At 45.6% G+C, this 15,348-nt stretch overlaps 1 protein-coding gene across 2 annotated transcripts in view; it reads left to right on the forward strand.

Moving 5' to 3' along the window:
• Positions 1 to 13,842: 13,842 nt before the first annotated feature.
• The window catches only part of SLC35F4 (solute carrier family 35 member F4), a 118,537-nt gene continuing 117,031 nt past the window's right edge, over positions 13,843 to 15,348 (forward strand). For both annotated transcript variants that reach the window (XM_032691919.1, XM_032691921.1), the window contains exon 1: positions 13,843 to 13,994. In XM_032691919.1, coding sequence (XP_032547810.1) covers positions 13,892 to 13,994 — 103 coding nt within the window. In that variant the 5' untranslated portion in view covers positions 13,843 to 13,891. The remainder of the gene's footprint in view (positions 13,995 to 15,348) is intronic.

The following is a 15,348-nucleotide window of genomic DNA, read 5'->3' on the forward strand; positions in this document are numbered from 1 at the left end:
TCTTTTGGAACCACAGCTTGAGAATTCCACTTAAAGACACTTCAGGCTCCCTGGGATAATGGGATCTTGAACAGAAAGAAGAAGGGATTACATTTGCCAGGGTAGCTTACGGAAAAATTCAGTCTAGCCAGGGCTGTGAGTGTCTGTGCTGGCAGCACCAGAGCACTCAGGTACCACAACTCTCCTCAGTGCTGAGCTTCATCCAGGATGAGGAAAGTGAATTGATCCATACCCATGAGGGCAGTTAAAGTAGATAAAGAGTATTTTGAGGTCACCTCGAGGTGGCTCTCATGATTGGAGTTCAGGAGTCTCCTTACAGGGCTGAGACAGGGTGAGTTTTTCTGTCCCTGTGTTGGAGAAGGGATCTGTGGAGAATGACAAGTTACTGAGGGAACGTGCCATAATTCCAAATCACCACTGCAGAACCTAAACTTGATTATTGTAGTAAGACATAGCAGGCAGCAATTTTTTTACACAAGATTGACTTCTGCAAGCTGCAATCATATCATGGGAATTTTATTTTTTTTTTTTAGAATGACTGGAGATGCATCTTCTTTTCTGTTGGGATTTGACCGTAAAAACTTCATCAAGTTTGTGGCATTGCTCATCATTACTTTAGATTAGGTAAAAGGAGAGGTGACTGCAGCACTACCAACACATTTCCATTAAGCAGCCCTAGGTATCCAGTCAATTCATAACTGGAAGTAATGTCATAATCCACATTTTATAGATGGAAAAAGTGAGTCGCATTTTGGTGAAAACCTTGTCAAAGATCATTTGGCAGAGGTGGAAATAGTCTGAGGGGTTTGCTACAACACTGCAACATTTAATATGTGTGCAAAGACCAAGAATATCCAAATGTGAAATGAAATAACTAAAGAAGTATTTCTAACTGAAATCCAAGGAGCCATAGCAGTGAAAGTCAACCAAAGATCATCTTTATTCATATAGTAACTGGAACAGACATAAAATTACAAACAGGTTCTTAGAAATGCTGTCCATGGGTGGTTGCACGCTGTGATGATTGATGGCTTGAATTCTTAATACTCCCTCTGGGTTTACTATAAGCTGCTCACACTTATTATAGATCTACTATATTTAATTTTGTTACCAAGTTAATTGTATTTTCCCTAAGAGCTCCAGCAGCCTGCTGTGTATTTCTGTGTCTTTGCCAATGAACTGCCCCACTTATTGGCTAATAACTGACTGTAAGAATTTCCTTTATAAATGCAGTCCCCTTAAATGTTCCTGATAACGTGGTCTGCATAAGGATTCTTCTGACTTCTCTTTCATTTTGCCTTGCTCTGAGCACAGCAATATTTTGAGCTACTTAAAGGTTTAGTGCCCCTTTGTCATATTTACTATCAGTATCTGACCTGCAAATAGAAAAATGACTAGTTTGTAAAAGCCACTGTAATTGCTCCCAAATCTCCCTCAGTGCAAGTGAGTCTTGAAACAAAGGCTTGGAAAGATTGGCTTTGTCAAACTGTGCGGTGTAACTGGGGAATAATAGGGAAATAGCCAGGGAAGCAAGGAAAAATAGCCTTTCAGTACCTAAAGGGGCTCCAAGAGAGCTGGAGAGGGACTTTGGACAAGGGCCTGGAGTGACAGGACAAGGGGGAATGGCTTCAAGCCAAAAAAGGGCAGGTTTAGATTAGATGTTAGGAGGAAATTCTTGACTGAACACTTTAACTCTGCACAGAGAGTTTCTGTGGTGGATTTTGTTTGGCAGAGTCACTGTTGGAGAAGCAAGAAGAGCAATGAACTGGTGCTGCCTTCCTCTATATGGGATTACTCTTCCCTTAAAAGAAGTAGTTGTCATTTTTATGTCTATTCAGAAACAATTTCTAGATAAAATCTATTAGTTCAGATCAGAAATACACCAAAATTTGGGTCCTGTAAACAGTTACTGATTTGTACAGAAGATCTCCAGGAGAAAAGACTGGTCAAGAGTCACATATGCACTATAAATGCATCTTTTGTTTTACAGCTGAGGAAGCCTGAGGCAAGAAGAGTTGAAATTTGGCCTAAAGTCACACTGGCAGCCAGAGATTTCCCCTGGGTCACAACTCATGGAAATTATTGTGTTTATAGAAATGCCTACAGACATTGAAAGAATTCAGGGAAGAAAAGTCCTTTTAGATGCAGCTTAGCAATCACATGGAAAAATATCCTGCCACTTGTCTGAGCCATTGGGACCAGGATGGGATGAAGGATCCTCTGAAACTGGTTATCTTTCTCCCTTGATTGCAGCAGGAATGCAAAGGTCTGGTTTAGGCTAAAGGAACAGCTAAAGGAAAGTGTGATAATTCTTCTCACCCTCTCTGACAGGTTCTCCTTGGAACTGACTTGCACAAGGTTTGTAGGAAGAGAAATTCTTTCAGGTACAAGGTGGTGAGCCCAGCTTGTGACCAAGTCAGCAAAAAGCCGGATTCTCTGGCTCGGTGTTGGAAAAGCACAGGAACAGCAGTCTGTGTCCTGGAAAGATAAGCAGCATATCCAGAAGGGAGTGGAAGAAGGTGGAGTAGTTCTGTGTATTACAGGTTCTGCCAGGTTAGTTTTGATGTTTTTGTAATCTCTTAAGTAGCAGTTTGAGGCTGCTTTCCGAAGTGGCTGCTTGTATTTATGTTTGTGGGTTGTTTTTTTTAACACAGATATGATTGTGTCTTTGTACCATATCATTTTGCCCCTGGTTTTCCTCCTGTATCCCACGGAGCTATGCTGCCACAGAATCATTGGTCTCTCAGGTGAGCATCAGGCTGCAATTCTGGTAGAGAGACTGAGATTTGTCTGAGAAAATAAAGCCTTTGTTAGCATTTCATTGCCAAGCATCCCATGGCAAGGCAACCAAAGCAGAAGGAATAGCAAAAAAGTTTCTTATCCTGCATTTTCCCCTGTGGTCAGTGATTATCAGTGATTTATTTTGTGAGGTCCCCACAAACACACACTAGGCCTGACTTGTGGGTGTCTTGAGCTCTCCAAGCTACCATTGGAGCCATTGAGAGCTGTGCCTTGAACACATGAAGTGCTAAAACACAGTTAAACATCTGGAAAATTGGCACCTTTGTCCCTGCACCTACTTCCCTGTGTGTGAAACGAGGGCAGCCAGGACTCCTGGCACTAACGGCGTGTTGTGAGGGCAAAGTCTAAAGAGTGACTCTTGCACTTGGTTTGCAAAACTCCCAGTTTCTCCTGTGATGAGTGTCCCAGAAAAGTCCCACAGGGAATTATTCGTGTTCTATTCAGTGCAGAGGTTTGGTGCTGAGCAGAAAACAGGGGCTCAGCTCTCACATGGGGCTTGGAAAAATAGTGACTCGGTGTCTTGTCCCCCATTGTGTCAGCACCTCCAGGAGGTAAGAGGGAAAAATATGCAGTCATTTCATGGAATATGGGCTTATGTTCAGCAGGATAAGTAAAAGATAGCTCTGAGGCTGTGCTACTTAATAAGTCCTAGAGATATGAGAGGGGATGTGTGTGGTAGGAAGGATGGGGGATGGTCTGTCTCTAAGTCAAAGGACAAGAAGAGGATGGGGAGGAAGAACCATCATTTAAACTAGGCATAAATAACCTTAACATAACACAACTTTAACATAAATAGCAGCTTTTGGAAGCAGAGCAGTTGCACAGGGCAGATGTTCTTGCCAGAGCCATTTGCTAACAGCAGCTTGGGTTCCAGGCACGATTTCACAGGTGGTAAAAGTCCACCCAGCACAGTCCTGCTGACACAGACAACCTGAAGCCTGGTGCTTCTGAACCTCTTAGTGCTTGACCTTGTAACCTTGACCTTAATGGTCCCTGTTTTCCGTATAATAAATTGGGAGTAGCAACAGAAGCTTCAGATACACACGACATATCCTTGAAATGGAAACTTTTGATTTATACCACAATTGAATAGCTGGCAGGGAGGTAATTTATTACAAACAAAGGAAAATGGCTGGAAGGCCAGTTATTCTTCACATCAAATGATAGGAAGCAGTTATTACTGCTCTAAATTTCAATAGTATGATAGTCACAGCCCTGGGATTAGTAAATTCATTTCTTTTAGAGATTATGCTGGCAGATGTGTCACTTCCATGTTACACTTGAAACAGAAACACAGCTCTGTCCTGGTTTTGACAGGAGAAGGTTTCTTAACATGTAGTGTTATTTCTGCAAAATATCATTAGGTTCTCATACAAAAAAATATAAAACAAAATAAGAAAACCTACAGAGCCAGTACTCTTTTCAAGTAGATCTCAGTGCCACCCCAAATACCGTTTTTGTCCTTGAAAAGTGATGCTGCCAGCAGTGTTGGGTAAGAACAGAGCATTTTTTCTTTCTAAGTAAAGAAAAACTCTGTGGATTTTTTTTTGTTTTGTTTGTTTGTTTGTTTGATTGATTGTTTGTTTGTGAGGGTTTTTTGTTGGTTTTTTTTTTTTTTTTGTAGAGACAAATATTCACATATGGCAAGAAGGAGTAGCAGAAAATGAATCACCTCCAACCACTGAAAATGTAGTTCATGGTAAGTTACAGTACTCAGGAAAACAGCAAACAGTGCTACAATTTAAAAATAATATATTTAGCTAAAAAACATTAACAGCTGGGTCTGTTCCTGATGAGAGATTTAATAATTTATGTGATGAATAGCAAACAGTTTTGATGTTATCTGGGTCAGTATTTCAATATGACAGCTTGTTCTGGCTGCTGAATATGTTGGTCTGTGCTGGTGTTTGACAAGCCCTGTTTGTTAGATACACAAGGCAAACTCTGATCATGCAAACACCAAAGACCCTATTTAAGTGACTTCAGTGTGTGATCACTAAGGAAAGAACCATACTGCAGTTTTCTTTCTGGCCCTATAGTCACATACCATTTTATCTTGTATAACAAAACTGAATCAGGTGGAATTAGAATGGAACATTGTGGGAGAAAGGAAATGATTTTTTAAGGATGCAGCATCAAGGGCTGGGTCTCTGGTGCTCTGGGGTGGATGGGTTCTCTGCTGTGGGATTCTTTTTAGGTACAGAGTGGCTACAGGTAGATCTGATTGTCCAACTTGTGAGGAAGACATGGCTGCAAAGACCTCTTGGGATGCTGATTCAGGTGCAGCTTTCAAACACAGAATCACAGAATCGTTTGGGTTGAAAGGGACCTTCAAGCCCATCTCATTTCAAACTCCCTGCCATGGACAGGGACACTTCCCACTATCCCAGGTTGTTCCAGGCCATGTCCAACCTGACCTTGGACAATTCCAGGGATGGGGCAGCCACAGCTTCTCTGGGCAACCTGTGCCAGGGCCTCACCATCCTCATTGTTTTCATGGTTTTATGATCCCTGAGGGCCTTGAGGGCAGGAGGAGTCCTCTGGCACATCTGGAGTTGCACACCTGGTACAGGTTTCTGGAAGAGCCATCCTTGCCTGCGCTCAGTGGTAACAGGCAACATACCTAATTTTCTGCCTGATTTTAAAGAGATGTGTGGCATTTGAAAAACATGGGAAAATAAGCTTTGCTATAAACTAGAATACATGCTGTGCCACCTGGGAACAACCTGGGCTTCGCTAGAAAACTGTTTGCAAAAGAGCTCTGCTGTCCCTCCCAAGCCTCTGACACAGTGATCGATCCCCAAAGAGCTGAGCCGGGTCAGGTGGTGGAAAACGGAGCCCTTGAACAGCTCCGGCTTTGGCGCAAGGTAATGGCTGAAACATCGCACCAGCAGAGGGAGCGGGACACCAGATTTCTCTTCCTGCGTTATGTGTCTAGTCCGGAGAGAAACCAGACGCTAAAAGCCAGACTTCACGCCACTGATCCTTTAGAGAAAGCGTTAGTTGATCCAAGTTTTCTCCCTTGGCTGGGAAGTAGCTGCAAAAGCAGAAGAATAAAGTTTCCAGATATGCATTGCAGCAAGTATATGGAGAAAACCCACAACAGGGTCTTTTTTTTTTTTTTTTTTAGCATATTGGTCCTTCCAGTTTTGTTTTTAATGTCCTGTCATGAGATATCTCAGATTTGAGGCATATGACAGATTAAGGAGTGAATACTCTGGGCAGTTGGGCTGCGATATGAGACCTGGATGAGGAGGCTCAGTTCATGGTGTTCTTTGGGGGGAAGGCAGCTGGACTCCTTTGGCAGGGTCTTTGGAGTGATGCAGAGCTGCTGCAGGGGCTACATTTGCAGCATCAGCAGCAGGTCACAAGTCCTACATGTCCACTTGTGTGGCAGAAGAGAGCTCACGGTGCTGGGCTGTGAACGTGGCAGGTATGAGCCCAAAGGAGAGGGGATGCAGAGCTCCAGCCACATCTGCCACGTGGTAAGAACATGGCAAACCTGACTGGAGGAAATCCAGGGAATCTGAATTCATGAGGTCCTTCTGGAGAGGGGTCAGGGGTGTCGAAGCTGCCTGGCAATACGACAAAGTCAGTGTGCTGAGGCTGGGCAGTGAAGGCTGATCACAATCTGCTTCACTCAGCCCAGCATGGAAAACAGATGGAAAACGCAGGAGAAAAATCAACCTCACCTTCACAGGCAGTTCACGCCATAAAAACCTCATTCCCAAAAGCAAGAAGGCTCAGCTTTGCAGTTGTGCTTCTCTAAAAGATTAATGTGGCTTCCTGAGGCCAGCTGGGAAAGCAGAGCACAGCTAAAGGGACAATTCCCAACCTGGGAGGCCTCACTTACTCCACATATTTACCTTTCTGACTGGCCAGCTTGTTTTCAAGGAAGCTATGCACACACACACAGACTTACAGAGCTAATCTGAGTGCTTGCTGCTGTTCTCTGTTGAGCTGTGCTGCCCTATCCCCTCCCAAGTGCAATTTGGGTAATTCAGAGCAGACAGTCAGCAAATCCATCAGCCTTGGGACACTGCAACATCCTGCTCTTCGGCCTCCTGGAAGTATATGTGACTCAGGATGAAACATCCCAGTCTCTAGAAGCATCAGGATGATGTTTTTTCCCAAATCAAGTCACAGAATTATTTAGTGGTGACACTGAGGGTTTGGTTTGCACAAAACTTCAGAGCAGTTTGGGATGTGCTCTGGTTCAGCCTCAGAGATCAGAAGGAGCTGAACCTCCATCTTTCCAAAGGATATTGATCTGGAGGACCTGTGAGGGTCAGGGGACAGCACTAATTTTATTGCTGGGGTTAAGTCACATTGCTTGTTTTAATGCCCATGGTTTTGGGAGTGAGTCTGGAGATGTGACCACTTTCTCCAACAGCACAAGACATGCCAAAGGGAAGGAAACAGAGAACTTTCATCTTGGCTTAACTGGCCAGAGTGTGGAGAAGCCTAAAGGAATTGATCTGATGTAGGCAGGGAGAAGTGTGAGAAGGAAAAGCTGAGCACAGACTGGACAGCTGCTGCTCAGGTAGTACCTTATGTATCCCTGGGAGTTTTAAGGGACTACAGAACTGATCTGAAGTCACCAAAATCTTTACAGTGATGTGAGATGGTCAGGCCTCAGTCCATCATCTTTTTCCTGTGTACATGGAGAGCAAATCACTGCCACCAGGAGGTGGTAGAGATTTTTGAGTTTTTCATGCCACTTTCCATGAACTCATCTCCTCAGAACACCACCTGGGAAACTTCAGAGGTGCAGATGTATCAAAAGAGCCAGGACTTGATCATTGCAAGAAAACTGCTTAGTAAAACTGTCCAGTACTGCAGCTTTCTTCTGTGTGTTACGTTGTGGGTCCTGCTGATGTCAAAAGCAATTGAAAAACTGTCATAGATGATTGCAGAGATTTCTGACACCACATCATGAGCTCAGTGTTGTCCTGATCACCAGCCATCCAGACACTTCCATGTCAGTGCATCAGCCAGTTCACTTTGGATTGACACAGGCCTCCAGATCCAGGGACAGGGATAAATACACAAAATCTTACCAGGCACTCATAAACCAGGGTGGGTCTCATCACAGCTGAGTCCTGAGCCAGTGTGGAACTCCAGTCCCTCCATGCCTTCTGAGTGCTGAAGACTGTTCTGGGATAAAATCATGGTTTGAATGGGAAGGTCAGGTAAGTTGTTCCTTGGAAATACCATCATAAATTTATTCCAAAAAGTACCTTGTTTCCTCTACAAAGAATAATTTCACCTCCCTGTTGTTACCTTTACAGTCAAACTGAAATCTGAAAGTCCAGCTAGACTTTGTCCATCTGAATTCTCACTACTCCCAAGAAAGATCTGCTGGTGCTCGTGGTCAGAGCTCTACTGAAAGGAGCAGAAGAACCTGGCTGTGGAGGTTCATCATTCTCAGACATTGCTGAATAAGTGGGAATTGAAAAAGGGTATCAGCTAAATCAGGCAGTCAAAGAAGGAAGACAAAAAACTTCATAAAAACAGGTCTCAGTCCATCTTGAGTTGATGCATAACACAGTAACCGTGTGCTATTTGCATTTATATGGAGTTCTGTAAGTGTTAGCCTTATTTTTGTCATTGGGACTGAGCAGAAGTGTCTTGGATGATCCTTAGGGAGTAAATACCTGCAACAACCAGCTGCAATTTGGACTGAGTCTCTTCTCTGTTTCCCCTCTCTTTGAAACAGGCATCAATACATTGACTACTGCTACTGCTAAACAAATGTTTCCAGGAAATGTTTGAGTGTGGGCTCAGAGGAATAACTACCTCCCCTTGCTGTTTGTAAACAGAAATGATGAGTGCCCTGAAAGTTCCTTTCTTGCTACCTTTAGTTAGAATAAATGCACCAAGCTGGGGGGTTGTGATTTTATACACTGTGGGGGCAATTGCTAAATGCCCCTCTGACTCCTGGTGTCCCAAGTGGATCAGAGCATGGATGTATTCACACAAATTGCTTTAGAGCATGGGTCCTGCTCTGGCAGCTTTCTCTTCCATCCTTAATACCATCTTTGTGTCTTAGTTTTTGAAAGAATTGATTTGTTTCTTGTTCTGCCTCCCATCAATTAAATCAGCTGGCATTGAAAAAGCTGCCTTGCTCCTTGCCAAATCAAAACCTTTTAATATCTGGTGATGCTCTGCAATATTTTGGAACTGGACTTCAAATTTTGTTCCAAGCTGGAATCTCCCCAGTTTTCAAACAGAAGGGGAGAAAAGCTCTTAAAGCCAAGCTGCCAGATCCAGGCATCTTTACACTAAATGGTTTCGTATTGTCAATGAGTCCTTTTGACCTTGATGTCAACAGAGAGACCAGTTCATCCTTCATCCCTGGTGTGTGTGAGGCAGAGTGAGAAAGAACTGGCTTTGCTCCAGTGGCTTTCATGGGCACCACTTAAGAGGACAATTAGAGGAACTTCAAATGCTACAGCTTTTCTAAGTATTCAGCTTCTTCATGTTTATGCTTGTTTTACACCAGCATGATTTGTCTGAAAGGAGAACTGGGCCCATAACACACAAAATAATGTTCTCCAAATGACAGAAGTCCTCTTTGCCGTGACTTTTTAGAGATTCTTGCTAAGTTATAGTTCAAGCCAAAGTGACACATTCTTGTTTAAAAAATCAGTGTATTGGAAGAATGAAAACAGTTAATTTGGAAGGATCGACTTGTAATTAATTTTTCACTTTAAAGACTCACTTGGCACTAAACAGTCCTTGCTGTGTGAGCTCTTTTTTCATTTTTTCACGTGTTCACAGGCTCACAGATAAGGTGCACTCAGGAATTAACAGGCACTGATAGACCAAAGCTGCCTGGGTTTTTTTATAACTCTCAATAACAAGTTAGGCCTGAACCTCCTCAAAGAGCTGACATGACAGGATTGGCAGCAGCCTCTGCTCATGGACAGAAATCTCCCCTTTTTCTCACCTCAGGTGGGTTGGGGAGGTATGTGGAGGAGGGTGTAGTAGAGAAGGAGAAGGAGAGGGACCTGGCATGGGAAAGAGGAGAGCTGGGTTGTATTCCTCAAAGCCTGTGGTTCATCTGCTTTAGGATCAACCACTTTAAGCATTTTTGTTATCACTCTTGTCTTGTGTCTTTCCCTAAATCCTAACCTCAAAGGCTCCAGGATGACCTTACTGAGGCCTTCTAATACCTAAAGGGGAGCTGGAGAGGGACTTTGGACAAGGGCATGGAGAGATGGGACAAGGGGGAATGGCTTCAAAGTGCCAGAGGCCAGGGTTAGATGGGATATTAGGAAGAAATTCTTCGCTGTGAGAGTGGTGAGGCCTTGACACAGGTTGCCCAGAGAAGCTGTGGATGCCTCATCCCTGGAAGTGCTCAAGGGGCTTGGATGGGGTTGGATGGGGCTTGGAGCAACCTGGTCTAGTGGAATGTGCCCCTGCCCATGGTGGGGGGTAGAACAAGATGATCTTTAAAGTCCCTTCCAGCCCAAACCATGCCATGATTCTATGATTCCATGACCCTTTGGGCTGTTTGTCCAGCATGGGGAGCCCTGAGCAATCACTGTTGGGTCTTTAGGGTGTCCTACAACACAAATAAGGGACTGCAACAGAGGAAATGATGCCTCTTGCCTCCTTGGAGAAAAACCAGAGCTGATGTGGTCAGCAAACAAGCAGGTAAGGAAAGGTCTGGAAAGGTTTGCTTCTTCAGGCTCTGCTCACGTGAGGATACTCGTGGTTTCCTGACAGCCCCATCCAGTGGGATCTGAAAGGCAGCTGTAAAGTACACCCAGACTCTTGTTCCTTTCTATTTGAGGCTGTCTGGGAAAGCTGTGAGCAGCAAAAAAGACACTGGGACTGTCTGCAGAATCAGCAAGATGATCAGGAGACATTTACATTGTTCTCTCACTTGAGAAGTTATTTTTGCAAACATATGGCCTGGAGTTAAATGTGTTTTTTTGAAAACACTATGGCCAAAGTCTGTGGCCATTAATAGTGTAAGGCTCTTTCTTTTCCTAGAGAAAGACAGGCATTTGTAGATTCTGGGGGAAATTCACCCTATACAAGAATCTCCAGGTTAAATTGATGCTTTCAGAGCTCATTTCTGGATCAACCCCTTAGTTTTATTTTTCACAGAATGGTAAACACACAAATCTCTCTGCAAAATCACTTCATCATATTTATGCAAATAGTGACTTTGATGGACCTGTTAACTTGAAGAGAGGAAAGAACTCTCCATGTGCCCCTCATCATACCTCTTTTTCTCGGTAATAAATGGCAGTTCATACATCTTGCTCAGCGAGGTTTCCTCTGCACTCCTTTAACTGTAACTTGTAAAAAGCCCAATTGCAGGAAAAGCAATTTGCCTGAGTTTTCTGAAAAGAAAAATGGTCAGCATAGTAGGAATTCAGAAATGATACGAAGCTGCAATTCATTACAAGCTTTCAACGAGGCAGAGGGTACCAGTGTGCATCTATTGCACAGAGTGATGTTGGAAGGGAACCATGGGCAGGAGCAATTTCAAGAATGGCTTTGCTTACATTATCATCTAGTGGTGTTTATACATGCACAGCATGTCCTTGAAAGCCTAGGGATAAGAGGAAGAGAGGAGATGAAAAATTAAGCCAGAACTAAGGTGTTTGGAAAGCTTGAAGCTTAGAGTTGTTTCTGGGCACATCAGTTTAACCTTCAAATGAACCAGGCATTTCTTTCCTTCTCTTCAAAGTAACACTTTTAAGTCCCGAAATTTGACTTTGAAGCTGAGATCAATGCTGGTAATGTTCTCATAACACCAACTCCCACTGGAGGTGAAATTGGGAAGGGGGGGACTTGTAGTTTGTTCAGAGATTCCACACAACACACCAGGCAAGTGATTTTTGCATCAACTGTGCTTCCCTAAGTAGGACAGGGAATTTTAATCTTGCAGAAGCGCTTAGAGTCTCACCAGCTCCTACTGACCCAGCACCTCTCAAAGCCAAATAATACATGGTCTGGCTCTCAGCTGCTTCTGTCCCACGGTCTGTGAAATCCTCCAGGGGTGTGGGCTGCTTATGACACCCCACAGATTAGAAGCAAAAGAAAATATCTGGTGTCAGTTGGCATAAATTTGCCACACGGGAGTCTGTGTTTCTGTTGAGCAAATACAAACAGATCTATATGTTGCAAAACATTAAAAGTCCCTGATCTTATTTCATAGCTAGACTAAAAGGGTACCTTGAATTCCCAAGTTCTTTTGGTGGCTGGTGGTTGATTTATCACTGATTTGTAACTGCCCTCAAGTATTACCCAGCAGCAGGGCAAGAGACAAGAAATCAAGATCAAAAGGGTATTTAATATTGTAAGTGAATTTATTATATCTGTACCCATCCACCAGAAAACCTTGATCTTCAAAGCACTGTGCAAACACTAACCAGCTAATGGCTCCCTGAGCAAAGCCACAGCAATGGCTATTTTTAATACATCTATTATTTGTTTGTGCTCATAAAAGGAGGTTTTGTGCCATCAGCTTATTTAGCCAAGCACAGAAGGGAGAAAAGTGAATGTGAACAGGGGAGGAAGGAACGGTTATGGAACGTCTTGACTGGGTTCCCCATGCACCAGTTAATGAAAATGGCTGGATGAAATAGGAGTAGGTGAAGATAAGTGTGACAGAGCCACAAAACAGTGAAAAAAATTAATTTATTACTAGACAGAAATATGTCTTGAAGGAAAAAGGCTGGTTGCTAATGGTCTTTTCAGTCTAGCACAGAGAAGCCTAATGAGGACCAGTGGCAGGAAAAGTCAAGTAATTCAAAGCCCAATTTTTATCAGAGGCAGAATTAGCCTCTGGAATGAGTTACAAAGCCAAATGGGGAATTTCTCACCTTTTTTTTTTTTTTTTTTTTTCAAATGTAGGCAATGATTTAGTGGTCATCCTACAGAGAGATGTTAGAGAAGGTGTACAACCTGCCTGGGTGGCTGAGGGAAGATATGCTTTCTCCTCCTCTGAACTTTCCCACAGTGTGCCTCCAAGTGACACAAAGAGAGAGAGACATGGGCTCCTCTGGAGGGACATGATGAACATGTCAGATCAGAGAGCTGGAGCCCCTCTACTCTGGAGACAGGCTGAGACAACCCCTTCCAGTGCCTAAAGGGGGCTACAAAAGAGGTGGAGAGGGACTTTGGACAAGGGCCTGGAGTGACAGGACAAGGGGGAATGGCTTCAAACTGACAGAGGGCAGGGTTAGATGGGATACTGGGAAGAAATTCTGTACTGTGGAGGTGGTAAGGCCCTGGTACAGATTGTCCAAAGAAGCTGCCCCATCCCTGGAAGTATCCAAGGCCGGGCTGGATGGGGCTTTGAGCAACCTGGTCTAGTGGAAGGTGTCCCTGCCCACAGCAGGGGGTTGGAATGAGATGGTCTTTAAGGTCCCTTCCAACCCAAACCATTTTATGACTCTATGACATAGACACAGTCATATTTGACAGAGTGGTGAAACCTTCCCTCCCCGAGTCCTCTGAGGCCAAATTTGTCCTCCCTCCTTCCTCTAAAACACGTGCAGCCCCTGGGAGGGGATCAGATCTGAGGAGCTGCAGCTCTGTAATTCTCAGGTGCCGATTCCCGACACCCTCTCCTCCGGCACCAAACCCTATTTCCCAGCGCGTGTGGAAGCGCTGCCCATCCCGGAGCAACCCTCCCTCACCTCCCCATCCCCCTGCGTCCCGCGGAGGGTCCGGGGGTGACAGAGTGACACCGGCACCCCTTCACACGGACACACAGACGCCCCAGCGCGCCGGGGGCAGGATCCGACTCTCACCCCCCCACACCCCACCCGCTTCCCACCCCACCTGCGGCCCGGAGGAGCCACTCGCTGCCTTTCCCATCCATAGAGGGCGGGAGCCGCGCTGCGGAGCCCGTCCTGCACCAGGCGGCGGAGGCAGAGCGAGCGCCCCGCCGGCACCGCGAGCTGCGGCGGCCGTGCCCGCGCCGCCTTCCTCCTCCTCCTCCTCCTCCTCCTCCTCCTCCTCCTCCTTCGCTTCCCATTCCTCCTCCTCCCGCTCCCGCTGCCCTCCCGGCTCCGCTCGCCGTCCCGCCCGGCCGCCCCGCGCGCGGCTCCTTCCCCCTATGGATGGGAAGGCAGCGCCCAACGGCGTGGCCACCATCGAGGACCGGATCCTGCGCATCACCGGCTACTATGGATATTACCCGGGATACTCCAGCCAGAAAAGTAAGGCGCCCTCCCGCCTCTCCCGGCCCTTCACGGGGGGTGTGTGTACGTGTGGAGGGGAGCGTCGGCAGAGCCCGTGGCCCCCCAGAATTCCCCCCCCTCCATCCCTCGGGGTGCGTGTGGGGTCCCCGCTGTCCCCCCGCGGCTTTGCGGATGGAGAGGGGGGCGGCGGCGGCGTTTGGCCGCGGAACTTCGCGGCTCGGGAGGGCAGCGGGGGCCTCTCGCTGTTGTTTTGGGGTTTATTTTTAATTTCCATCCCCCCCCCGCCCCCCACCCCCGCGGTGGGGGGGGTTCGTTCTCCGGGTGCCCCGCGCCCGCCGCACCGGGAAAGTTTCGGTCCCGGTGGGTCCCCCCCGGGCGGGCGCTTCGGCGCGAAGCTCCTGAATTATTCATCTTCCTCCCCAAACTAATGAGATTTTTCCAGAAAAGTGGGGAGTTACCGATGGGGGCTTCCCTTCGTCCCGTTTTAATACGAGGCTCCTGTGGTTTAGGAGTTTGCTGTTGGTTTGGGGTCTTCTTGTGTGCGTGTGTGTGTGTTTATTTATTTACTTCCCTTAAACGAAGAAGCAGAAATTAAAGCAGTTGGTCCTTGCAGAAATTCCCTATCTTTTGCTTTTGAAGTTTTTAATTGGTAGCAGCGGGTTTCTAGCAGCTGGGAGGACCTCAGTGGGTTTCTCTGGAATTCTGGCAGTCCCAGTGCTCTGTTTGACGGAGAAAGTTTGGCTGATGAAAGAAATTATTAATTTTTACCACCCAGGAAACACATGCAATCGAGTTTTAGTGTGTTAATAGTTGCTTTGCAGTTGGCAAAAGCTACAACATACCACAGCTTAAAAAACAAAAAGGGAATTGAGGCAAAGTGGCGGAGTGGGGGGAAAAGGAAAGGCAAGAAGCCCACCTTGGTGAGGTGAGCATTAAAGAACAGACTTTCTTCTGAATATTTAAACTCCCCTCGGAATCGGGGGGGGGGGTGGTGGTGTGTGTGGTGTGTGAACTGATTTCCAGAACAGGCAGTGCAGTGCTCTCCAGGTCCAATGCAACAATAAACCAAACACAGTTAAGAAATTGCTAAATGTGAGACAAAGACATCTGTGGGATTTTTCTGATGGAGGAAAGCCATGCACTGAAAACACTTAAAATAAGAAATAATAATTCCTTTATGTGATGGTCATCACTGTTGGATCTGAAAAATCCAACAGTCAAGCCCTGTGGTTTTATCCAGCTGTTATCTGTGGCATGTTCACAGCATGGCAGGTGTTATGGGCATTTATTTGGTGAGGTCACTTGGTTTTTCTGTAGTCAGAAGAGTTGAGAAGAAGCTCAGAACAGTCTGGAGGAATGGCTGTATGTCAGT

This window comes from Chiroxiphia lanceolata, chromosome 6, assembly GCF_009829145.1.
Source record: "Chiroxiphia lanceolata isolate bChiLan1 chromosome 6, bChiLan1.pri, whole genome shotgun sequence".
Lineage (NCBI taxonomy): Eukaryota > Metazoa > Chordata > Aves > Passeriformes > Pipridae > Chiroxiphia > Chiroxiphia lanceolata.